Source organism: Stegodyphus dumicola, chromosome 9 (genome assembly GCF_044657685.1).
Source record: "Stegodyphus dumicola isolate Sdum_Otavi_A_Nest chromosome 9, ASM4465768v1".
Classification (NCBI taxonomy): domain Eukaryota; kingdom Metazoa; phylum Arthropoda; class Arachnida; order Araneae; family Eresidae; genus Stegodyphus; species Stegodyphus dumicola.
Window position 1 is genome coordinate 100,406,819 of NC_140776.1, and position 27,786 is coordinate 100,434,604.

Below are 27,786 nucleotides of genomic sequence, written 5' to 3' on the forward strand. Positions count from 1 at the left end.
ACTACATTGTTGATGTCACATTTAGGAGAAAGCTACTGGATCTTAAAATCACGTAAAACTATATGAAACTGATTCATGTCTTTGAGTTATTATGATTTATTTTGTTGTGCTATTATTTTTGTTGCATTATTACTGCTCAGTATTAATTTTGATTTCAAGTAATAAGATTTAAGTAATAACCCTGATTTATATTGATGTAAGATTTATGTTTTGAGTGTGTAGCCACTCACTCAAAAGGTGGGAGAAATGTGGCAAACAGATGACATCCCCCCTTTGTGAAGAAAGCGTTATTGCCCCCTCCTAGAGATTCGGCAGACGAAAAGGAGACATCAGCACGCGCATGCACAGATACATTTCAACTGCACCTTAATTTTCTTACAGTTGTGTTGTAAATTTATATATAGTAGATGCAAAGAATAAAATGTTGGCGGGTTAAAATGTGTAGTCTCAGTTTTTTGCGAACCTGTAAGTTATCTATTAAGCAACACTTGTATTATTAACATAGCTCATAAAACATGCACTAAATGCCATGTTGTAAAAGAATATTAGTTTACCACTTTTGATCTACTAAAAACAAGCTGGGAGCACAACTGCTTCAAGTGGACATTAATAAAGAACAGGTTTATCAAAAATTTTGATACAGAAGACCACTGAAATCTTTGGTCATTAATGTAGCAACTGTTTTAATGCAGGTGCAAAAATTTTCAAAACAATGAATCCATCAAGCTGTTTTAACACTTTTTACAAGAATGCTCGATACAAGAACATATAATCACTTCTTTTAGTCACAATGAAAAGGAACATAAACAAGAACAAATGCTCTTTATATCAACATAAAAGTTCTGAAAATTACACTGAATTACGTAAAATGAAACATAAATGCCTGCAAGAAGGAAAAATATTTTAAAAGTTTAAATTTATATCAACAGCTAATAAAAATTACCTTTTTAATTATTTCTTCAGCCTCCTCTTCTGCTTTTTCAATAGCTTTAGCATATAATGCACCTTCCGAAAGGTCCACACTCATTTTTGCTAAGCGTTTACTTTTTCTCAACACAGGCGGAGAAGAAGGTTTGCTCCTAAATAAACCGAATTGATAAATAAGAATAATAAGTGAAATAAGTGATTAATGTTTTCAGGAAATGGATATTGATGAATTCAGCATATCTACTGCATAAATTATTGAAACAATACTAGCAGAAAACATTAAAGCTTATCACAGATGATCGCACAGCTCATTGCAGCAAAAGGATCATCCTCCTTTCCAGAGAATAATAGCGAAAGATTAACTTTTGATTTACTCCAGGAGTACACCTCCTGGAGTAATTGAGACTGCAACCAATTTAGATAGCTAGAAATTCAGATGAGATTACCTTTTATCCTGGAAGGTAAATATATATATATATAAATATTCTAATACAGGTGAGAGAATTTCAGATTTCAATAGAGCTCAAGAAGTTAAAAAGAATTAAATATTTTCCCCTTCTCTGAAAGAAAACATAACACATTTGTTTTCACAATACTGAACAAGATATTTTGCCAATTTCTGTTTCAAGTAAAATAAAACAATGATATTAATTTTTATTGATAATTCTTAAAAGTAACATATAATCTTAGTTACATTTTTACTTATATTAAACATATTATATTTTATGTGAGCAAAATGAAACCCATAATTTACTTTTAGTTTACTAAAACTTAGCTATACTGAATACTGGCCATATTTGTATAAAGTGTTTTTAGATGTATATACAGTAATATAAATTTAATTTCATGCTAATTACTAAGCTATATGTTTTCTGCTAATTACTAAACTATGCACTTTCCAAATGAAGTCAAACTAAGTACAATTATTCTGCATAACATGTTTATTGGACTATAATTATACTTTTTTACTGCAAGCAATAAAATTAACAATGGCAACAGGCACCAGAAGTAACTCCACCTTTATGAAAATATAATTATTGACTGGAAGAGTTTGTAGAGAGGGTATGAGAGAGTTCTATTTGCTCCATCTAATCCATCAACTAAATAAGGGAATGTATGGACCTAAATGATTATCTGTTCATGCAGAAAAAGGCAAAACCAGTATGACTCTTCCCCAATGCTGATATTTGCCGGGCTATGGTGAGAAACTGCTTAAGTCTTTTTCACTTAGGTTCCAAAGAGGGAAGTAACCAAACTCAAGGTAAAAAATATCAACATGTACAAAAGGGATTGATGATTTATTCAGACTGTGAGTGAGCATATAAAACAGAGGAACTGGAAAAAGGAGGTAAAAATTTTACTGTAAATCATAAATTTCAATTTATTTAGGCAAACAAGTTTCTTAAACACAAAATGTTGAAAGATGGTGAAAATTTGCTAGGCAGTGGAATAAAAATCAATGAGGCAAGGTTCGGTATTATTCTGAGCCTTACCTTGTGAAGTTTATGTACTAAAAGTCTTTCAGATAAGAAAATGTTTTCGATGCATAGAGTCCAACTTATGGCAAAGCTTGTCAATGGGCAAAATGCAAACCACATTTTTGCAACTTTGAAAATGTGCATATAAAACAATTTTTTATTAGCTGTTTTTAATTTTTAATTAATCATTAAATTAAATGAATCATTAAATTAAATATGATTCAATTTAAAATCCTTAAATATAAAAAACTGAGTAATTAAAAACACTTTTTGCAAATTATATGCATACTTGATTAGAAATTTTAATTTTATTACTTAAGTAGAAATATTACTAAATCTACTAAAATATAATTAAAGTTAATACAGTACAAAGTCCAAGATCCGGACTCATGGAGACTTAGGTGATTACAGATTTGGGATTTTCCGGATATTACATAGTTAATTTAAAACTACTAAGATGGTATGTAGAAATTATAAAATTCAAAATATGAAATCGTGATTTATGAAATAATGAAGCATTTATGATCTAAAGGGTAACACAATTTACAAAAAGAGATCTAAAGGGTAACTCAATTTACATTATATTAATTTGTTTACTTTATTAAACTTTTTTTCACTGTAAGTTATTTAAGTTTCTTTTTTGCGCTAATATTTTCTTTTTCATTCTGTAGACAGACATAATTTTTTATTCAGTTACAAAGCTCCACTGTTTGAGTTCTGTAACTGCTGTGTTGAGAATTCCAACTAACTTGTCAATCGAAAGTTTTTGGTTTTCAATAACCTCTCTGGCACTATCGGTAGCAGTATTTTCAGGATCTACTAATACTACAGAATTCGCCGTCCATTATTTGAGTGATGATTGGGGCATTATCATTGCAATGAAAATCTTCTGTTACATCATCTTGCTTTATCACTGCTTCTCCACATTTCTTTACAAAATCACCTTTGCTTTGCGATATTTGAAAACTTTCACATTCGCGGCTATCCTATTCATCATCAACACCATGAAATATGGTAGCTGGCCATAAATTATACCAAAAAATTTTTTTAAAGTATCTAGAGACACATCCTCTTACAACCTAATGATGCTCCACAAAACAGACTTTATGCAAAAAAAATTTAAAACATTCTTGAATAGTCTTGCCATTATTCAAGAAATTTAACATGGCTTTTAAAAATTCTACTTTATATTTGGATTTCAGCGTGTGCACTATTCCGATATCCATAGGTTGAATAACGGACGTACAATCTGGAGGAAGGAATAATACAGAATACGTTATCTTTCACTAAAACTTTATGTGAAGTATGACCCAAACATTTCTCTACAAGGACAATTTTTGCATCATCAGGTAAACCAAACGAATTCTGATGAGCTTTGGGTATGAAATGATTTTCAAACCAATCATTCATTAAGAATTGTGTCATCCGCGCGCTTTTATTTGCATGATATATAACGGGAGAAATCTTTACTCTTTTAAATGCTCAAAGTTGTGTACTTTTTCCGATTATGAAAAGTTTACACTTGTGCGTTCCTGCAGCATTTGTACATGCTAAAATTGTTAGTCTCACTTTTGAATCTGACACCAGTTGGAGCCTTTTCTATAGGGGTTGCCAAGATATTTTGTGACCCATTTAGTCATCACTTTTAGAAAAACGAATAGTTTTTCTGTTATCCATTGTGAGTGGGGTGTGGAATCCACAAGAAATTCAGTAAGTTCCTTTTTCTGTTTTCCTATGTTATATACTGCCAATAATTCCATTTTATATACCATTTCCTGTGCCCCTCTCTCAAGAAAACCTGTAGTTGTTTCAATATTTTCCATACCTCATAATTTTTAAGGAATTTCTGCAGGAACTACAGAGAATTCGTAGAAGCTGGAGTCTGCTTATGCCATATTAAATGCAGCTGGAGAAACACGGCACAGGATGTATGTTAGAAGTAAGCGTAAACTTATCGACAATCCTGCCACCAACTTGGCATTTAAAAAACAGGAGCTGTTATATACTGAAGTGCCACTGAATTAAGGATAGACATAGCTATGCAAATTTTATAGCGCTGAGTAGCATCTGTGCTCATGTGAGGAAGTTGTGGTAAATGCACATACAGCCAGTACTATGGTTGTTGTTAATCAGTTGTTTCAATTACCAGTATGAGTAAAACTTCTGATTTAGACAGCTTCAATCTTGGAGAGATAGTAGCAATCGACCCATAGGCCATTGTTTCCAAAATCCTCAGTGGGCTAGGATTTTCAAGGTCGACAGTGTCAAGAGTATGCAGAGAATACACGGATGGTTGGGAAAAAGAACTAGCGATCGGGTAAATGGCAAAGGACAACCTAGAACAAACATGGTGCGAGACATTCAGCTGTATTGTACAGTCAACGAAGTCAAACGTTAGCTCAAATTACCACCCAGCTGAATCAGGGCGACAGCCATACAGTCAATAAAAGGATCGTACAACGTTCGTTTCATCATATGGACTTCGGAAGCCGTAGACTCACAAGAGTACCCTTGCTGAACGCATGCCATCGAGCTGCCCATCTTGCCTGGACAAGAGAATACAGAGACTCTAGTGGACTTGAAATAAGAAGCAAGAAGCGATGAGTCTTGATTCCAACTAATTAACCCCTTAACTGCCGCTGGCGTATATATATGCCTTGCTCAGCCGATGCGTTAACTGCCCCAGATGCGCAGCCGATGCGTTAACTTTGCGAATAATTTTAGGTGTAGCAGCGCAAAGCAAATGATAGCAGTTTGGAAGGACGTATATATACGCCTGGGGCAGTTAACGCATCGGCTGAGCAAGGCGTATATATACGCCCGCGGCAGTTAAGGGGTTAATACTGATGGGAGGCTGAGAATATGGCATCATACTCATGAAGCCATTAACCCTGTATGGCAGATTGGAACTGTACAAGGTCATGATGGCTTAATCACGGTCTGGGATGTTTTCTCTTGGCAGTGTTTGGGACCTTTGGTACTTGTACCAACCTCTCTCAATATGATTCGGTATGTAAAGTTGCTGGGCGATCATCTCCATCCATTAACGTTGTCCTGTGATTCATATGGAAATGGAGTATCCCAGCAAGATAACTGCACCTCTCACAGGCCCCGGTTGGCTACTGCTTGGTTGGATGAGCGTTCTAACTTTTCTGTCATAACTTGGCTACTTAAAAGCTCTGACTTAAATTCTACTGAGCATCTTTTGGATGCTTTGGAGAAAAGTTTGAAACCTCATCATACAACACTGGCAACTCTTCCTAAATTATACACAGCTCTATGCGATGTTTGGCAAGCAATTACCATAGAATACTTCCAGAAACTTACTGAATCTATGCTTTGTCGTTTGGCAGCCATTATAAAGGTCAGAGGAGGTCCAAATCATTATTGACTAGCTATCCCTAATTCAGTGGCACTTCAGTATAATAAAGAAGTACCAGCTTAAATTTAAACAGCCTCAGTAGAAGAACAATCAATCAGAATTATTAGAGTTCTAAATAGTTTTACTGTATTATGAACTCATACTATATAATACATTCTGAAATGCTATACAAATTAACAGATTTATAAAACATGCCATTTAAAATAGCATCTCTAGAAGTTCAACAAAGCCCAAAATAATACAGAATGTATTCCATAATTCAAATAAAAGATATTAGTCATTATAGAACAAACTATCAAGTTGTAATTCATAATTTGTTTTATTTCCTTCAATTTTTAAGGATTAATTTCTAAATGTTTGCTCTTTTTTGTGGGGGAATTGTCTTGCGAAGATCTGATTCAAAATTACCAAACGCCTTCTTTTTGACAATAAAATAAACTAATAAAGAATTTAATATTCTGTAACACAAAGTCCAAAATCCAGACCTTCTGATGCTCAGCGAACTTTTTCATGCTTTATATTTGTGCATTTGATATTTCATAAAACATATAGGGAGTCCCAATTCTTAATTTCTTTTCATCACTGATGTCAACCTGGCGAATCATTATTTATTGCTTTCTTCATTGCATGATTATCAACACAAAATTTTTAGAACTTCCAAAAACAACAAGCAAAAAATTAACGGGTGATGAATCTTAGAGTTTAGGGAAGGCAAAAGAATGCAAAATTTGGAAAGAAATTTAGAAAGGCCCTGGACAGAAAAATTTCGGACCTGCAGAGACTGCATCAGGCCACAAAATGTCTAATAAGCCTTAAGCACGTGTGCAGTCAAATAAGGAAAAATTCACAAGTACAATACATAGATCTTAAAGATCTCATTGCTGATTTGAATTTTTGTGGAATTTTAGCTTATCACATGAGTGTGGTTAGACATTTATAAGCCACACTGAAAGTGCATTGAATTTCTTGTCATTGATATAAAACATACTTTTGAAAAGCAGAAATACACAAAATTTTGATATATAATCATTATTGGACAGTTTATCATAATTTCAATTTTGGATCTACAAAAACTATCCCTACATCTTCTTCAGGTAGTAAGTTAGCTTTCTCTAAACAATTTCACATTAAAAAAAATTTTTCTTCCTAGTTAATGACATTAATCCTTAACAGATCATGTTACTTTGTTTTTGCTTTACTCCAATCCTTTCTTTCCATATAAAATTATTTTGCTCCTCTGACTGCAGAAATTATTTTTTCCTTTTTTTTGAAAGAGATACCTATGTTTGATTGTTGTCAAAACTAATTTGAAAATTTACCCCAAAATAAAGTTGCTTTTCAGTCTAATTTTAAAATCCATAGTCTTTTAAGATTTAAATAAAGTCAAACATGTGGTATTTCCATAAACCTTCTTGTTATGCACCATGGAAACAACCTTTTGTCAGATAAATATGGATAAGTTATTCTAAAACATTGCCACTTTTTTTTAGGGATGCTACCATGGTCAGTTAAGCATACTGCAAATTAAATGTCCCCATCAGCTAAATGTCCTATCAGGAAGCCTCTGTAGGCTAAAGATCTTCCTGGCTAAATATCTGTGATCAACAATAAATAATAAACTAACATAACTCAGGCTTAACTTTGTCAGTTTGCAATGAAAGGAAGATAAAATTCAGCAGAACAATACGTCTTTAATCACCAATCTCATGAAACATCATTAGTAAAGTATTGCAGATTGAAGTTTAGTGACGTTTAGCAAATCTGAAGTTTTTCGAATACTGCGAACAAAAAGCAAAATTTTCCAATTAATGGAATTTGTGAAGAAATGTGGAGTATTGGTAATAAATAACGAGGATATAAAAGAGGGTTTTCATTGCAATGACAATGTTCCAATCATCAATCAACTAATGCATGAAAACTCCATAAATATATTGTTCTAAATCCAGACAATATTGCTACTGACAGTGAAAAAAATTGAATGTTTAATAAAATTAACAAATAAATTTTGAGCTTTTTTTGTATATTTTGATTCCCTTAATGTAACAAATGCTTCATTATTTCATAAACAACTATTTCCTATTTGTAATTTTATAATTTCTACATGTCAGCTTACTAGATTTAAATTGATAATCTAAAATTTGGAAAAATCCCAAATCCAGAATCACAAAGTCCCAATGAGTCCTGATCTTGGACTTGGAATACAAGGTGTGACCATAAAGTAGCCAGAAAATTAGAAGACCAAACAATAAAATAAATAAGTGAAAGAATAAATGTAATTAAAAAGAACAACATATCAACTCTTGTTAAAGCCCATTTCAGCTGGTTATTTTATCATTTACACATCAAAATGATGGAGTCATTTTCATTTACTGAGAAGCCATTGTACAAAAAAATTTGCTTCAACATGAAACAATGTTATAACTTTTTTTTTTTTTTTTACAAAATAGGTAAATCTATTACCAAAATGTTAACACAAGTCTATGAAAGATACAGCTGCTTTAAATGCGGATATAAAAGTGTTGAAGATAAACCAACAGGCCAATTTCAGCATTGAAAACATTCCAACTAACAGGGTTTGCACACATTTCTGCACACAGAAATTAAGTACTTTTAAGGATAATTAATGAAAAAAATTAAGGACCTATAAGCAAATGGGAACCGAATAAATTCAATTAAAAATATTATCTATGCCTGAATTTCACTTTTGTAATATTATCCTAAAAATAAAATAGATCCCTAAGTAGTATGCATTATTACTAAAAATGAATTAATTAATATAAATACTAAGCTTGAGAATAAAATAAAATTTATGCAATTTATCAAGTAGCATTAAATATTTTACACTTATAATAATTGGACATATCTGAAAGATATAAGTGACATTTACGTTTTACTAACAGTTAGCTTTATGTTAATTTTTTTTTACGTCTCATTTTGTCACATACATGGTCAGTCTAGAGGTTTAGTAAATAGCAGGTAGATCTTATGTCAACCGGCATAGGTTAAAATGAGAAGTAAGATCAAAATCAGAATGATTCATAACAAAAGATTGAAAGTTGTCACTGCTGCTGCTTGTCTAGAGAGAGACCTGCTGATTAGAACAAACCCGAAAGGCCTGACGTAGGCATAGTTGGCAAGCGTTGAAAGTTACTCAGGCTCTCTTTAATGCAGTTAGTGTCGTAGCTTCGTGTAGAGTTCCAGTGGTTGTAACCCAGTTAATATACTTTAAGGTTCCAATAAGCCATTAATGCACCAGAGGTGATAAGTTGTTTTGTATTAAGTCTCACTAGATGCAAAGAATAAGTTTTACTTCAATTTTTACATTTTTGTGTTTTATCTTGTGACCACAGTGAGTATTAATGAAAGGCAATAACTCGCTTTAATATGTAGAGATAATTTTTAAGGGTAAGCAGTTAGTTATAAATAATTAAACTAGATAGTTAGCTAACCTTAGTCATTATAGATTTACATGGCCACTATTAAACTTTATTTTTTTAACAATATTTATTAAAAAAGGCTTTTAAAATCAAAATCTAATAAAATTTCACTGTTTAAAATACATGTAATTTATGACATTGATTCTCAAATGATATTAGGACAATTACACATTAAAAGCTAAAAACATTTGCCAACCGTTGTTACAAAACATTTATGTTTCGTAACAACAACACTCAACAAAATATTTAACTGACATTTTAATTTGAAACCTTCCCAAACATTTTGGCTAGTTTATATAGAATTCATTCTCTTTAAGCATCTTTTCTAACAATTAAGAGTTTTGCCTCAATATATAAACCAAAGCTCTTGCTAGTTCCTGCGTGATTTATTTCCTGACTTGTCAACCTCTCCACAATGTACCTATGAGGGTTTACTTGATCTGGTAAAGTTAAATAGTCCAAAACTTCCGACAGACGTGAAGCAAATTATCGCTATGGCTGAACGTAACTACAATATTACAATAACAGACAGAGGTTTAAATAAGCCTCTTATCTGAAAAGAGCTTAGAACATAAAGGCATGTTCAGGGTTAGTACACATTTCCTTACATGAAAATTAAGGACTTTTAAGGACCATCAAAGAAAAAATTAAGGACCTATCAGCAAACAAACAAACAAACAAACAAAAAAAAAAAAAAAAAAAAAAAAAAAAAACGAATAGAATAAAGAAATTATCTATACAACCGACTTCATGCTTGTAATTTCACTTTAAGAAACTAACAGAAGTGTGTATTATGCACTTTTATTAAATTCAATTTAATACTTACCATAAAACAATTTTGAAAATTAAACTAACTCCCTACAAGTTATGAAGCAGATAACATTAAATTAGGAACATAATTTCTTGAAAAACATGTATAAGTGTATTTTACACTAATGACAGTCACTATTTTAGAGATTTATATGATTATTATTTAACTTATTTGATATTTATCTAAACACAGTCAACTACTATTATAATCACAATGTAAGAATATTTTGCAGATGAAAATAACTGATTTGTAAACATACAATTTATTTCCTTGGTTTTTTTTGAAAGATACTAGAATAATAAACTGTACAATAAAAGATACAAAACATTTGTGCTTTTTTTAAATCTGAAATCTTTTCAGCTATTTTAACATCTAATTTATTTATGTCTATTTCCTTTTCTTTAGCTATTCTTCTAAGTTCATTTGCTTTAATAAACAAATCAATGTTCCTGCTGGTCTCAGCTTCATCTGCTAAAGCATCTACTTCTTCATTAATATCTTTAATGTCCCTTTGAAGAAATTTGTTCTTCTGCTTCATATAATCAATTTCTTCCTTAATAATATTTCTTTTCCTCTTTAAATTTTCAGATTTAGTTAAAGATTTTTGTTCTTCTAAATACTGCATATATTTAGACCTTGCAGAAGCTGCTGCTGATCTCATTTCTTTATTAATTTCGATATTAAGAACACCTCCAGAAAATTTTATGTAATCAAATACTGTGCGTTGAAAAATGTATGATGAGTCACTTAATTGCTTTATTTACAGAGAAGCCCCTTTCCACAGAGGCCTGTTCATGTGACAAGATGGGAATACTTGTCACAGTGAATACTTGAATAGTGAAAGTATACATTTTATATATATATATATACATACATACAGTACAAAGTCTGAGATCCAGACATCCAATATCTGGAATGATCTAAAATCCGGACCTCAAAGCCACCACGAACCAATTTTTTAGCGCTTTTTTGAAGGGAAGGGGTATGCTTTACACACGCGCATCAGATTTTTTTCCTCATCATAAAAAAACATGCCGGAAATCCGATTCTTAATCTCAGTTTGGCGCTAAATAAAATATCTCATTATTGAAGAAATAATTATTTTATCATAAATTTGTGTGATTAGTAACTTGACTCCATAGCTGCGTATCTGCTTGGCATAATCTCAAACCGAAACATTTGTTAATTTTACACCAACTAATATTTTATATCCTTGATGCCGAAATCGCGAATCATGATTTATTGTATTTTGCTTTCATCACCGCATGTTTATCAACGGATGACAACTTGAGTGATGAATCATGCAGCAATGCCAAATAATAGACTATTATCCGATTACAGATTTAAGTTTAATGCGCTAAAATGTTGACAAGGGGAGATTTAGCAGAAATTTCTTTCCTTATGCTAAAAATAGATTTTGTTAATGATACTCATAGGACAAACGATTATATTTAGTGCTATTTGAATTAAGAATAACTGATTTGTTATTCACATAAAGCCAGAACCAGCGCCAGAGCTCGCATGGCCGCACCAGGCGGCAGAATTTAGCAAAGTTAAACAGAAGTTTTTCATTGCGATGACAATGCCCAATCATCAATCAATTAACGGAGGGCGAAATCTGTAGTATGGTTCTAAATCCAGAAAATACAGCTACCGATAGTGAAGAAAGTAACAAAGAGGTTACTGAACGAGAAAAAATTTTGATTGACAAGTTATTCGGAATTCTCGACACAGCAATTACAGAACTTGAAAAATGGAACTTAATAACTGAACAAGAAATTATATGTCTATAGTATTAGTCTAAAGTATTAGCAGAGAAAACAAATCAAACAACTCACATTGAAAGAAATGTTTAAAAAAGTAAACATATAAATATTAAGCTCTTTTCTTTTGTAAATTTTGATACCCTTTAAATCATAAATGCTTCATTATTTCATAAATCATGATTTCATATTTTCAATTTTATAATTTCTATGCGACATCTTAGTAGATTTACAATGATCTAATATCCGGAAAAATCTCAAATCTGGGATCGCCGAAGTCCCGACAAGTCCAGACCTCGGACTTTGTACTATACATACATACATATATATATATAATACGGAATGTATATTTTCAGTTAAACTTCTACCCAATAACTTTAGTAATTCATGAAAGTTAATTTTGCGTCTAGTTAATTCAGGAAAATTAGTTTTAATTAGTTGTTTTCAGCTTTAAAAATATTAACAAATTTTTAATTAGTTAGTTATTTTCATTTAATAATTGTATTGCCATTAGCAAAAATAATGCATTACTATCAACAGCATAGGATTAAACCAAATACTTAATTGTCTATTGAAGCTTCAAAACATATTTCCGAACTTCACTTTTTCTCGGCTAGCGTTACCGAATTTGCCCTTGGCGACCTAAAATTGAAACGGACCCAACAGATTTCCCGCGAAATCGATAACGGACCCTCTGTAGAAATAAACTCATAATCCCGATATCCCATACATATAGTATGTGCAAAAGAGAATAAACTCCGTAGAAGGTGATAAAAAATTAATCTATGTCTTAATTGAAACAAACACAGAAATTAAGCTAAGTAAAACCATGTAAAAACAAATTGAAATGATGAAACGAAACTTAATTTTCATGTGAATCTTCAGTGCTGACTCTCCCATTCTAGAAATTTCAATTTGTTTCAGACAAAGACCACATTTAAGGATTGCCATCCATCAATATCCAGTCTTTGTAATCAGCTTGATGAAGCCACAGTTAATTTAAAATGCACTTTCCAGGCATCTCGTTCCTATTGGCGTCGGAAGGGTTGTGGCCTTCCAGGTGGGGATTGCTCTAATTTTGGCAAATATTTTCAGAATCCCCCTTTTTTTTTCTCGGGCACCTTCATCATCACTTTCGCCTCTTAAAGAACTTCCGGCTTCCCGCTTTCGTCACAATCTGCCTAAATTTATGGATAACACCTGTTTCGAAAGATTGGGTGAATAGCCAATCAGACACCGATACTTTCGTTCGGGTAGCTAATTGTTTTTTTTTTTTTTTTTTTTTTTTTTTTTTTATCGTTTGCAATGCAAATCTGCCAATAGATTGGTTAAGAGCCGTGCAATTTTAATTCCATATTCATGAGAAATCGTAATTCACACTTAGAATGGCAATCATTAGAAATGATAAGAAATGTCAAATGAGCGAAATTAAGGACCGTTTATTCATTTTGCCCAAAATTAAGGACTTTTAAGGACCAAAAATCATTTTTGAAAAAAATTAAGGACTTTTAAGGATCGTATGAACCCTGATGTTCTGATGCTAACAAAATCAATTACAGCTCACAGTGACATAATTAAACAAGAAAAGCCAAATTCGAACTAAAAATGTAAACTAGTGGTTAAAGATTATACAGTTTAATTTTTATTTTATCTGGCTCAGTAACTCTATCATATGAGGAAACAAAAATGGGAAATTATAGTAAAGGCAGAAATTGTAAACAATTGGGTAATTTACATAACAAGAACCGCACATATGTTTGAAGAATAATTTTATTTATGCATTCAGTTTCTTTCTTCAACACATTTCCTTTCCATTTTAGAATTTTTGGATTTAATTAAGGATTTCTGTTGTTCTAAAAAGCACTAAATCATTTAGAATGCATAGAAAAAGGCGGCTAATTTTATTTCTTTAGTAATATGAACATTCAGAAGAAATATGAAATACATATGGTAAAGGCCGGTTACAGAGCTGGTGTTGCAGAACTTTTAGAACTTAGTGACACACAGAAAAAAATTCTAGAAATGGCAAAACTTTTAGAATTTAGTGCAGGCATTGGAAGCAGAATTTATGATCCACAGAGATGCATCAGGTCGGAAAATGCCAAGCACCAGCTCTGTGTACGGTGCATTTCGACATATTAGATAAATCTTTTAAAATGTAAGTTTTCAATTTTTTTATTAATAAAAAAATCCCTTTCTATAATGCCTGCTCATGTGATAAGATTAGAAGAATTTTTGATATTTTCCATGCTTTTGTCTAGTGAAGAGTGGAGAAAATAAAGAGAAGATAGAAAGTGACGTCTAGTGAAAAGATGAGAAAATAAAGGGATGTTAAGAAAAAGATTCTAGTATCAGAAGTAAAACATTCAAATATTATGTTTTCATTTTGTTCTTCCAGACATTCTCCAAAAAGTAAGAAATTCATTGCAAACTTTCTGTAAAATACATCCATTACATGTTGATACCAGAGACATTTTTCATTTTGTCACACATTTCTCGAACATTCTACAATCCTGTTGCTATAAATCTTGCCTTCAAAACCTTCTAAACTTTCCAAGCTGCAATGTCCAAAATCCTAAAGAAAAATTATCCCTACCAATTCTGTAACAGCAAAAAGCCAGAAATATTTAGGGAAAATAAAATTAATTTCATAAAGGAAACTGATGCATATTCTGAGAATTTTTAATATTCTGAGACAATTACATGGGAAAAACTCTTACTATGAAAAAAATAAAAAAACATTTTTAATTAATTACATAGCTAAATTTGCTTTTGCTAACAGCTGTTTTGTAAATTGTGCTTTATTTTTCAGATTCAAAATATTGTATAGTAAGTTGCCAAAATGAAACTTAATAATATGACAGTGAAAATAAAAATGTTTTATTTTAATATTATTTTTTAAATATAATTTTAATATATTACCATCATTTTAATGAAATTTATCAATGTTATGAGGTTTAAAAAAATCGTCAAAAAATTCTCAGATCTTGGAATTAAAAATTTTCTATAGAAATTGATCTTGAAATCGGCAAAATGTTGATAAGTCGAAAAAATGTACAATTGTTTAATAAAAGAATTCATATTCCTAAAAGTGAAAAGTTGTTTAAGAGCTCTTTATTAGAAAAAATGAATTTCAAAATGCTTATGTTTCACTTCTTGCTTAGAAACTCCAAGTGTCCCATCATTTATATTATATTAGAAATAAAATTATAACCCATGAACACATTCAAAAGATAACCATATATGTCAATGAATTGCCAAAAATATTCCTCTAAAATGGTAATTCACACTCAAAATGGCAGTCTGAAAAACAGACAGAAATTTCAGATGATTAAAATTAAGGACCTCCTGCTGATTTTGGCCAAAATTAAGGACTTTTAAGGACCAAAAACTGATTCCAAAAAATCTAAGGACTATTAAGGACTGTATCAACCCTGTTCAGAGAATGAGCAAAATGTGAAGAAAATTCATTCTTTCAACAGCTGATAGACATGTAATAACTCAGCAACTTTCAAACATGCTCAGGATAAGCAAAGAAAGCTGTTGGTTAATTTTAATTGAAAATGAAGAAAGTTTCTGCTTGATTTCTCCCCAGACTTTTATAGAACAGCAAACAAAAGACAGATCTTATACAGCACTGTCTTTATAACAATATCTTTCTAAGCATTCATTTGTAATTATAAATGACCCATCATATTCTTCCGCCTTATTGCCAGCTGATGTTTTCCTTTTTCTGCAGCTTAAGATGATCAAGAAAAGACAGAGATTTTAAAATCTTTCAGATATTAAATCAAATGTGTATTTTGTGACAGAATTGTTCCACAGCCTATAAACTGTGTTTTGATAAACTGAAGAATCAATGTAAAATTGTATAGACTCCTCTGGTATTATTTTGAAGAAATAAATTTATTTTAAGGTTGGTAATCTTTTTCTTATTTATAAGAAATTATCCAATTACTTTATAGATGCACCTTGTTATATCTAGTATTCTAAAAATTATATTTATATTATTAGCAATTGCTGCATGAAGTTGTTGATACTCTTTTCCCAAAGAAAAATATCCTTCATCCTAACTTCAACAAAGAACAAATATTATAAAGCTATGCCACGTTTTTTACTTCAGTTCTATAATAATAATACTTTTTTTTAAATATCTTTATTTCACAATTTGACTTGTGCAAATTGCTTTATTTATTTGTTTTTGACAATAATACATTAGATTAGATGTTAACACATCAATATCATAGAACTACAACAATTCACATTTAGTTAAAACAGTAATACGTGTAGCAATTAGAGTATGCAATAAAAATACACTGTTCCAGAAATATACAGTTAAGCAACTGCTTGTATATTTAGCACTTTTCAGCCTAAATGGGCTATTGGTCTCGAAATGGCATTTTGCGTCGAATCACTAAAAACAGCTGTAACACATTGCAAATTGTTGCCACCAAATATTTTTGCACTGTATTATATTCAAAGAAATTAAACAACGAAGAATCAACATTAATGTATGTGTATTTCTTGCACTGTGAAAAAACAACGGTACCTAGAGCCATCAAAATTTGAATAACACAGTCCTCTACCCCTCTACATGGTCCCCTACAGTCCTCTACATAGACACCTGTAAAACCTAATTTGAAATTTGTTTCATTGTCTATTTTATATTTTCTAAAACTTTAATGAATTTTTGATTAAAAACTCAACAACACAAGGCAAGTGGGAATAATCTGAAAGCTTTCAAATTTTATTTTATTATTATTATTTTAGTTACATTTATATGGGAAAAATTTTATTTTATTAGATGGTGATAATGGGTATTATTTTTATTTTAACATAGAAGCAAATTTACCGTGTTATTTCCCCACTTGTTAATATTTCTATAATGTACGATTAGTAGAATTTGGAGTTGCTACAATTCCTGTAGTCTTGTAATTCTGATTATTTCCCAGGGAATTTAAATGCAACATTAGAAAAACTCCTATATGGCAGTTTTTTCCTTTTTGATATAAAATTATGGTGTGAACTAAGCAAACTGCCTTTGAGCTGCTATCACTTGCACAACATATGTTATTTAACATTACCGCTTATCACTATAACAAACTAAATTATTTAAAATCAAATATATGTATTTCTTTTTAAATTCTGTGCTCATACTATATTTTATCTTTAACAATTACAGCAGTTTATTGTTTATCAATATAAAAATTGAACTATTTAAAAATAATAAGTTTCTTTATAAATATTAGTAATTATATATTAACGATCATTCTAGAGTTACTGACAGGTTTTATAAGCATTTGAATCATATAGTATATCTAACAAAAAATGTTTCTAATTCCACATGATTTTTGTAAGAGATTAATAGTTTGTCTACATAAATTGGTCTTGTGCTTGCTGTGAGTAACATGTTTTTTTAGCTAAATGACTTACTTATAAACTCTTTTTACTGGCTTTGGTTTCATTTTAGGTTTAAGCTCCTCAACCGCTTGGATGAAGTCTTCTTTAGCCTACAAGAGAAGAAAATAAAATAAATGCATTGAAAAGAATTATTTAACTATATCTGAAACAGATAATATGATTATATATATATATATAATTTTATATATATACCTGTTCAATTTTCAATGATCGCAATAATGCAAGATGTTCTTCTCTGTTCTTTAAGGCTAACCGTTCTATTTCACTCACACCACTCCACTGGAAGAAAAATTACTTAAAAATTTTTTTTTAATAATTAATTCAACTTAACAATATGTTTTGAAATCTGAAAACTCACCAGGTTTACCTTCTAAATAGGGTAAAAAAAGATGAAGGCCTCCCCCCCATATCAAGTAAATAATTTAAAAGACCTTGCTCAAAAAAATTTTAAATGTTAGAAAAACAAGCATTAAATCAGATGACTGAAAACCAGTAGTTACTAATCTTTCTGAATCAAATTTGTTTTTATTGCTGTTTCATTATCAAGAAATAGATATATATTTCATAATGAAAATTGATAAAATATATAAAAGTGAATTGTGAAATCAATCCAAGAGATGACTTTTAAGTGTTTATGCTTAATGGTGAATAATGTGAAATGAAATTTGCATTTTATAAAAAAAATCCCTAAAATTGATTAAATTGCTAAATATGGAAATGTTACAGCTTTAAATAAAAAATATAAAAATTCAGCAATTCTAAGTGAACTTTCGCCATTCCATAAAAAAATCTGTTACTGTATTAACACTGATGCTAACAATATTCTAAAATATTTTTAAAACATGAAATGTAAAATTTCGGTACTTTCTCATTAACTGCACCTGCACCAAAAAGTCACAAATTCATTGCTAACTAATTCTTCATCAAACTAAAATGCAAAGGCAAGAGATAGTTTTATAATTGGTGGCAAATTAAGTATTCAATCAATAAAATTAAAAAAGCTAGAAATATCAGTAATGAAAAATAGCTTTTGTAAGAAATACTTCTGCATTTTTTTTTTCGGAAGGGGGGTGCACTGGTGTGCTTTTCATGTACATAGCAATCTGTTTCTGCTGAATGCACAAACTTGGCTGCATACACAATTTCAGGACACTGCCAATAAATGAACAGTTGTTGTAAACAAAATACAGCTATCTTCAAGCAATTTCCAAATCATAACACTTGTCTTTCAGTTTTTCCTACTACATCTCCATGCAAATTATTTTTCCTTCAATTGGCAAATCCCCTTATATCATTCATCATGAGGAAAAGAGACACACCCAATGTAACAAACTCCCCCACCCCCCGCAAAAAAAGAGGGAAAAGCACACCAATCAGAAAAATGATAATTGAATTTTAAAAGTGCCAAAACGTAAATATAGGATTGTGATGTAAATACTTTTTAGCACCTTGCAAATTACTGCATTGCCTTATGATTACTTTCTCACAACTTTTTAATGGCATTCCAGATAATAAGAACCAACGTTTTATTATATGATATTATAAAATTTTTTAATCAGTTTTATTACTATAATTATTTTAATAGTCCGATATCTAAATTATAATTTTATCTGAACTACAGATTACACCACATACTCTTTCAATTTCCTCAACAGGATATATGTCCAGCAAAATAAAAGTCATATTTATAAAAAAAATAAATACCTAGCAATATTTTTAACTTAGATTCCTATTACTTCATTTATATGATTAATATGAAGATAAAAAGTTTAAAAAGGACCGTTTAAAACATTATACAGTTAAACACATTGAAATGATGGGCTTAAAAATGAGTAATTTTCATTTCACATAAAAATAATCTAATTTAGAAGCTCAAGTAAGTTTAGGAAAAGTTCATGTATTTATTATTCTAAATAAACGTATGCATTCATAATTGAATCTGCATTCTAATATTTAAAGAAATGTGCTTGAATTCTAAAAATGGAAGAACTAACTGCTTTTAAAGAATTCCTCCCATAACAATCTCTTTCAGTGACAGTACTAGATGCTGAGGCCCAAATATAAACTTAAAAGTAAATTCTTCATTAGTAATACTTTACAATAACCATTATCGAAAGTAATATAATAGAAAACCAAAAATTCATGTCCAAAAGCAGCCAAGCAGTTAAGAGCACTACATTATTGATGGTTCAATTTGGTATCAGGTATAAAGGCTGGCTACAGAGATTTTTTTGTTACATTACTCACATATATTTTAAATTTCCTTTAAGAAGTGCTCTATAAGGCTTTGCTCAGACAAGGGCTTTGCAGTCAGAAGAGGCTTCATTTTGTCAAAATGTAGTATAATGATATTCTAACTCTTTGAATAGATGCCAAATTGGTACAAGAACTGACTAATCACAATGAAAGAAACAAACTGACATTTAGTTGACAATTTTGCAAAGTAAACCGTATATTTATGCATACATTAATTTACCTTCCTTGATTGCTTTAGCTTAAATCCTCTTCTGTAGGCATGAATGGATTCACAGACGTTTGTGCCTTAAGTTAGCTAAGTTCAAAGTATATTTCGTAAATAACTAGCCAAGTGATAGTTAGTATGTAAGCATCACATTTATTTTTGAAGAAAAGGCCATTAGTTAAATAATGATTGACAATAATGATGACTAGATCACTCTATGAATGGTCTCAAAGGCAGATACTCCTCTTTTGTTTCATCACATTAAAAAAAAAATCTAACCTAACAAGAAAGCTACAGTTTGAGACCACTGGTAATGTAGATGTTACAATTTTGTAAATTTCAAGTTATAAAAGAAAAATTTTAAATCTAAACTGGAAATAAATAAATCAAAGAAAACACATGAAAGAAACCCCTCTGATAATTTTTATAGAGCACAGCAACAAATATATAAAAAGAAAATTTGACGATAAAAGCATATCAAATGTATATAAAAAAATTCCTTTATACATTTTCCAGATATCTGTATAATATAATACAGTATGTTCTAGTTTGAGTATGATTTTATACATTTATAAACATGGCACATGTTCATTTCCTCTAATCGGAATATATAAAACACGAAAATTTTTATAAACTGGTAATACTTTTCATGATTCTTTCTGCATGTACTCCAGCAAACCAAATAATTTCCTCATGACTCTGCTCTATGAATATTATGGCAACCCTAGAAATTAATTATCTTGGATCACACTGGTGGTGGCGTATCACCAAGTGCTAGTTAGCATGTAAACTTTTATTGTTGAAGAAAAGGTACTCACTGGTTTTAAGTCTTTATTCCCCTTCTTTTTTTCCTATAAAAAGACAAGCTGGATGTTAAAAATTATGATATAATTTATTAAATAATATATACAGATTAGAGTATAGAGATTAAATTTGGAGATATGTAAAACATATGTTCCCACTTCAAACTAATTTTAGTTTATAAATAAGTTTCTACCTCATACAAAAAGGTGCATTCACCTATTAACAACAGATGAGATATAATCCTCATAGTTTAACCCTTTCCGGCACGCTATCTTTTAAAGTTGGAATTTTGACCCCTCCCTCAAAAAAAAAAAAAAAAAAAAAAAAAAAAAAAGGTAGGCAATCTAATCAGACCTAGAGAAGTATACAGGTAAAAGTTTTGTGAAAATACCATTTATCGTTTTAATTATGTTGGTGTGCCCGTAGTGGGCACACCAACAGACTATACCTCCCTAAAAAACTCTTCTTGGTTATATGATGATTACATGTGTATGAATGTATAAAAAGTAACTTGGGTATATATTTACATTTCATATTTACACTTTCGTCTATTTTTTCATGGTGGTACTTTTTGAAGAAAGTGACATGAACTTTGAAAAACCAAAACCCAGTACATGCATGTTTTGCACATGTACTGGGATTCATATCAAATAAACTATCTGAAAGCAGCACTTTGAGTTATTCAGAGATGGTCAGCACTCTCCGATTCATTTAGAAAATAATTAAAAATCCGAGAAAAATAAACTAATATTGTATCTACAATTGGAAATTACAAACTATATAAAAAAAAAATTAAATAAACGCCTACAACTCAAAACTACAAAATGTAGCACTAACAAAACTCCTTTGAACGAAAGCAAAAGAGATCTGTGCTAGTGAAAAACCAAACAGCTTACTGATAAAATTACCCAACCTTCAGAAAATCACACCAAGAATTTATTAGTTGATAACCAAACCTCCCTTCAAGAAAAAAGAAAAAAAGAGAAAAACATGAAATGAAACAGATATGTGGACCCACCTTTCTATAGTTACTGGAAAGCTGCACAAAAACAAAGATACAGTTGTTGGTCGGGTCGTAGTATCTCAGTGAGCCCACTCTGGGCACACCTGATGTTTGCTGTTCCATTTTAGGGAATATGTAAAAATTTAAAATTATTATACAATAAGCAGATTAGCATACAGCCAAGAAAGTAACACAGAAATTTCTTTTCAAACAATTCTTTTTATATCCTAAAAAAAAAAAAAAAAAAAAAAATTGGAAGATTTCTTTGAAAACTAAACATGGCTAAAATATATCAACTGATTTATGTTATGCTACCATCTAGTATAAATAAAGAAGGTTTAGAGTAACCTATAGACCCTTTTTCATTCAATTTTTCTGTGCATACAGAAGGAAATTTTTAGGTGTGCCCAGACCAGGCACACCGTGCCACGAAGGGTTAAAAGCAGTGCAATCAATATCGGTGCATGGTATGTCTCCATGTGCCCTGCAAAATGCCACTATTGCTATAGAATAGTAGAAAATGGAAAGTTCCCGTCATTTAATTTTTGAAATAATCAATAATTCTTACTTGACATTTTGCAAATAAACTTATATCAAGATAAAATCTTCTAGTTAAATTTAAAATATTTAATTCCCACCTTAATAATTGCACATTTTTGCTGATTAAAAATATGAAGATTAGATTTGAATTTTATTTTGTTTCTTTCTTGTTCTGAGTATGCACTTTAATATGCCGAAATGATTTTCACAGTTTACATAAATGCTGAGGATGTTTTCATCCTTAAACAATACGGTACTCACTGGTTTCCATTCTTCATACACCTCTTCTTCTTCCTACAAAAAGGTTAACCCAAATTAAAAAAATTATAGAATATAGTACAAAACTAGCACAGACTAAAATATACCGTAGTAGTGAAAGATTTTGGCTTTATTTGTTTCACAAACATGAACTGTTATAGCTCTTTAGGTACTTACATCTTATAACAACTACCTTAATGGAAATAGCTAAATTTTCCCACAAAACCTGTTGAACTCTCTACCATGTGACTTCATTGCCTTTTATGAGCACATTGTGATATTTTGTTTTAATTTTAAAATATAGACTTTTGGAATCTAGAATCAATGAAAGAAAACTGTGGTAAAATTTCTGCAGAAATACAGAATTTTACAGAACATCAAGCACATGCATTTAGTAGATGACTCGTTGCAGAGATTTGGCCGATGTCGAGGCTCTGCAATTCTATGAACTTTTTAAGCGAGACAGTGTACTTGGAGAAAGCGCAGGAAAAAATCGCAGAAAGATTTGGTGACAAATGTAAGTACTTTTATAAGTATTATGCAATATTTATTTAATAATCACAATTTGTATTTTAATTTGCTAAAATATGCTTTCATTTCATATGTTGCCAACTTATGATAAATATTGATAGTTTGGGATCTTTTTAAAAATATAGTCATGTAAACCACCAATGTGCATCCTATTGGATATTACCGATGTTATCTTTCATCTGTAAAAAATTGCTAAACTGCACCAAGGTGGTTGTGTTAATATGCAAGTACCACCACAAGGCATTCAAAAGTACATAAAGACAAAATGTTTAATCTTTGAAGAAAATGTTACTCACTGGATCACAATCTTCATCCATCTCTTTTTCTGCCTAAAAAAAAAAAAAAAAAATAAGTCAATTTTTGAATCTGCATCAGAAGTTGCATCAAATATCAAAGATATCTGGTACTGCAGTATCTAGTGACTGTCTGGCAATTAACAAGGCATGTCTCACCTCTTCTTCTGACAGGTTACTAGATTTAAGGTAGTTGAATGTTTGCCATGAAGCCCCAAGGCACTAGGGTTTTTTTTTTTAAATTTTTTTATATACACTGGTTATCATAAATTAAGAAAAAACTACAAAAATAGCAATAGCTCACTCAAAAATAAGCCAAACCATGTAAAATTTGAATATGTTGGCAAGTAAGAGTAGCGGAATAAAACTGCAATATGCAAATTAGTGGTGCTGCAGTCAGAATACGTCATCTGCTAGGAGCATAAAAGTCCATGTTTGAGAGCAAGCCCACATATTTCACTGTGATAGTGACATCAGAAATCTGAGATAGCCAATTTGTAACAATGACCTCCAGGCATCATTTGCCTGCAAAACTACGATGGAGAGCCAATGGGACACTAGAGGCAGGACAAAGTCAAACAAAAGTTGCCAGATGATTAATGTGAGTCCTTCTGTGGTTCATAGACTTTGGAGGCAATTTCAAACCACAGATTCGGCATCTAGAAGGTTCAGCCAAGGACGGCCAACTGCTACGATGAGCGCCGATGGCCCATATTTGACATTATGTGCACGCAGGAATGGAACCGGTACTCCGACTCTTCTTAGATCCTCCCTTGCTGTAACCACTGGAAGGTTAGTGTCAACGTCAACTATGCATAGAAGGCTTCACAAAGGTAGTCTGTATGCGAGATAACCAGCCATTTGCGTGCCGCTCACGTCATGCCATAGGAGAGACCATTTGCAGTAGGCACGACAACATGTCCACAGGACGCCTGATCAATGGAGGGCGGTTCTCTTTACGGATGAGTCTAGGTTTAATCTAGAAAGTGACAGCAGGTGCTATTTGATATGTAGAGAACCTGGAACCCATTACTGTTTTCACTAGATGGTGCACGACGAAATGCTATGACTTTATTTTTTTGTTAGTAACTTTTGGCAACGATAACGAACAGTTAGTTTGGAAACAGAAGAGATGTTAGATGTTGGCTGTAATTTCGATTTAGTGTTTCTGTATATCTTAACGTTGAATTATTATGAAATTAAAAGTTTTCTTTTTTTTTTTTCTTTTCTCAAGATGTAGCATTTTATTGAACATATTTCCGAAAATAGGAATTGGCAAGCTCAAAATCAGGACAAGAAATATTTTTAAAAGGAAAAAAGGTTAAGTGAAACCTTTTTTCTTAATGTTAAAACTTAGAATTTATCCTATAGGCCACTAATCAGAAAAATGACAACTGAATTTTAAAAGTGCCAATACATAAATACTTTTCAGCACCATCATGGGTAATTTGCAAATTACTGTATTACCTTATGAATACTTTCTCACAACTTTTCAGTGGCGTTCCAGATAATAAGGAACAATGTTTTATTATATGATGTTATAAAATTTTTTTATCAGTTTTATTACTATAATTATTTTAATAGTCCGATATCTAAATTATAATTTTATCTGAACTACAGATTATCATCCGTCAAACATCCGTGAAAGAGATACAAACAGAAGAGGCAGCGTCTGTGTTTGGGGTGGCATCTCTTTGGGTGGACGCACAAACCTCCATGTCTTTCCAAGGGAAACTGTGAATGCTCCGGTTTATAGAGATGACATCCTTCATGCTTATGTGCACCCATATGCCGGGGCAATAGGTGATGCTTTCCTATTAACAGGACGACAACGCAAGACCACACAAGGCTCGTATCATAGATGATTATCTTCAATAGGAAAAAATTATGCGCATGGAGTGACCAGCTCGATCCCCGGACTTGAATCCTATCAATCACGTTTGGGATGCTTTAGGGAGATGTCTAGCTGCTCTCAATCCACCCCCTCAGACCCTTGCCACGCTTGCAACTCCTTTGCAAGAGTAATGGCTCTCGCTTCCTATGGAACTAATAGAGCGTATAAATGAAAGCATCACACATCGCTGTATGAGCTGCATTGCTTTTAGAGGCGACCATATTCCATATTGAAGGTACCTTTCCTATAGCAAACTGACACCTTCGATTTGTTCATTTTATACATGTGCTAATTTCTATACTACCATAATTGCCTGGTAATTAGTTTTTATGTTATTTGATACCTTACTATGTGTTGTATATTGTGGGTACGTTTCATAAAATTACACATGTAATTTGTAAGTAATCGTGATTTTTCCTTAATTTATGATAACCAGTGTATATATATATATGTTGTAGAATTAATATTCTGCTCTGAGTTAAATTACACACTTTATAATGTTATTTTAATAAACATTCAGTTTTATTTTGTCAAATGGAGCCTTTTTAATCATGAAGCTATTACAATATGCTTAAGAGCCACAGCTCATACAGAGGGAAAAAAGGAAAAGGATACACCTCACATTTGAGAGAAGATCGTATTTCTAAAAAGGAATAAGCACCATAAGAATTAATTAATTCTAAAATTTGAAAATTTTTAAAAAAGAAAAGAAAAGAACGCAAAGAAAGAGCATTTGGTAACTGTTTTATTGGTAATTGGCAAAGAAGAAACACAAACTCCAGAATAGCAAGGAGTTTATCAAAGACGCTGACTTTGTGAAAGAAAGTCTGATTATTACAGTGGAGAATAGAAAAAGAAAGAAAGAAATGGCAAATGAAAATAGATGAAGAAATATGAATACAAATGGAATATCAAAGGCTGAGAATAGAAAGAGAATGTCGAAAACAGTTATAAAGCATAAACTATACAACAAATTAATAAATAGTCAATTCTGTTTTCACTAGATGGTGCACGACGAAATGTTATGACTTTATTTTTTTGTTAGTAACTTTTGGCAACGATAACGAATAGTTTGGAAACAGAAGAGATGTTAGATATTGGCTGTAATTTCGATTTAGTATTTCTGTATATCTTAACGTTGAATTATTATGAAATTAAAAGTTTTTTTTTTTTTTCTCAAGATGTACAATTTTATTGAATAGATTTCCGAAAATAGGAATTGACAAGCTCAAAATCAGGACAAGAAATATTTTTAAAAGGAAAAAAGGTTAAGTGAAACCTTTTTTCTTAATGTTAAAACTTAGAATTTATCCTATAGGCCACTAATTAGAAAAATGACAACTGAATTTTAAAAGTGCCAATACATAAATACTTTTCAGCACCATCATGGGTAATTTGCAAATTACTGTATTGTCTTATGAATACTTTCTCACAACTTTTCAGTGGCGTTCCAGATAATAAGGAACAATGTTTTATATGATCTTATAAAATTTTTTTATCAGTTTTATTACTATAATTATTTTAATAGTCCGATATCTAAATTATAATTTTATCTGAACTACAGATTACACCACACACACTTTCAATTTCCTCCACAGGATATATGTCCAGCAAAATAAAAGTCATATTTGTAAAACAATAAATACCTAGCAATATTTTTAAACTCAGATTCCTATTGCTTAATTTATATGATTTATATGAAGATAAAAAGTTTGAAAAGGACCGTTTAAAACATTATACAGTTAAACGCATTGAAATGATGGGCTTAAAAATGAGTAATTTTCATTTCAGTGCTTAAATTGCGTCAGTGCCCACTGAAGCCCGGCTCCGGTGCTTCTCAATATTTAAGATAAATTACAATTGTAGCCGGAGTGCACCGGAGCCCTAAATAAGATGAGCTCCGGTACTTCTTTTTATAAAACTGAACCACAATTTAAAGGGAAAATATTTAGAATTCCTAACGTTTTAGTTTACCAATAAGCAGACCTCGCAATACTCTATTTCCCTAGAAATACGAACTCATGAGAACATGAGACGTTCACGTAAAGTCCCCTCACTCACATGCGGAAACCTTGCCCTCTAAGAAAAACAATAAATTTGGGGGAGTTTGTTTAGGAACGCGTAAATTTCTCCCCATGCCATCATATATAGTGTATTGTTATATATGCTTACGGTTAGTTATCCTCGCAGGAAGGAAAATTTGTGTTCTTAAATGTTCGTTAAGTGACAGCGAGTACAATAAGAGTGAAATACTGAGATAAACTGCTCAAGCACGTCCTACAGATTATTTTCTACAGTAGCCACTAATGGGAGGAAGCGTAACCAGCAGCTTTACATTCATCCTTAGGAGTCAAATTCAGGAGTTATTTTACCCTTGACATACATCTGCTTGATAGCTATAGTTATATCAGCAGAGAGCCGCGGTCAAAGAGAACGCTCTTTCTCACCAAGATTTCCCTAATTTTTTTGTTTCCACCCACTCATACCCTCATTCTGTTTCGCCCCGGAATTTTCATCAGATATACTTTAAGTATATTTAATTTTTATGATAATAAAACCTCCCCCCCCCCTACGATCAGAGCTTAAATTGGGCCGGAGCCTACCGGATTTTGGCTCCGGTGCTTCTCAATTTTTATAATAAATCATAATTCTAGCCGGAACGCAAAGGAGATTTGAATAAGAAGGCTGCAGCACTTCTTTTCAGTAGAAATTTTATCTCGATAATATAATTATATTAAAAATCGCGTATTAAATTTCAATTTATTTCTTAACATTTTATTTAG

At 31.3% G+C, this 27,786-nt stretch overlaps 1 protein-coding gene across 8 annotated transcripts in view; it reads right to left on the minus strand.

The window, feature by feature from the left end:
• The window catches only part of LOC118196617 (WD repeat-containing protein 76-like), a 133,167-nt gene that overhangs the window by 72,660 nt on the left and 32,721 nt on the right, over nt 1–27,786 (minus strand). For 7 of the 8 annotated variants that reach the window (XM_085823814.1, XM_085823815.1, XM_085823812.1 and 4 more), the window contains 6 exons: nt 23,113–23,145; nt 22,289–22,321; nt 20,499–20,531; nt 17,412–17,498; nt 17,232–17,308; nt 944–1,079 (listed from right to left, as the gene is read on the minus strand). In XM_085823814.1, coding sequence (XP_085679940.1) covers nt 944–1,079; nt 17,232–17,308; nt 17,412–17,498; nt 20,499–20,531; nt 22,289–22,321; nt 23,113–23,145 — 399 coding nt within the window. Of the gene's footprint in view, nt 1–943; nt 1,080–17,231; nt 17,309–17,411; nt 17,499–20,498; nt 20,532–21,502; nt 21,626–22,288; nt 22,322–23,112; nt 23,146–27,786 lie in introns of those variants that run through there. The other variant, XM_085823817.1, reaches the window with a different exon arrangement.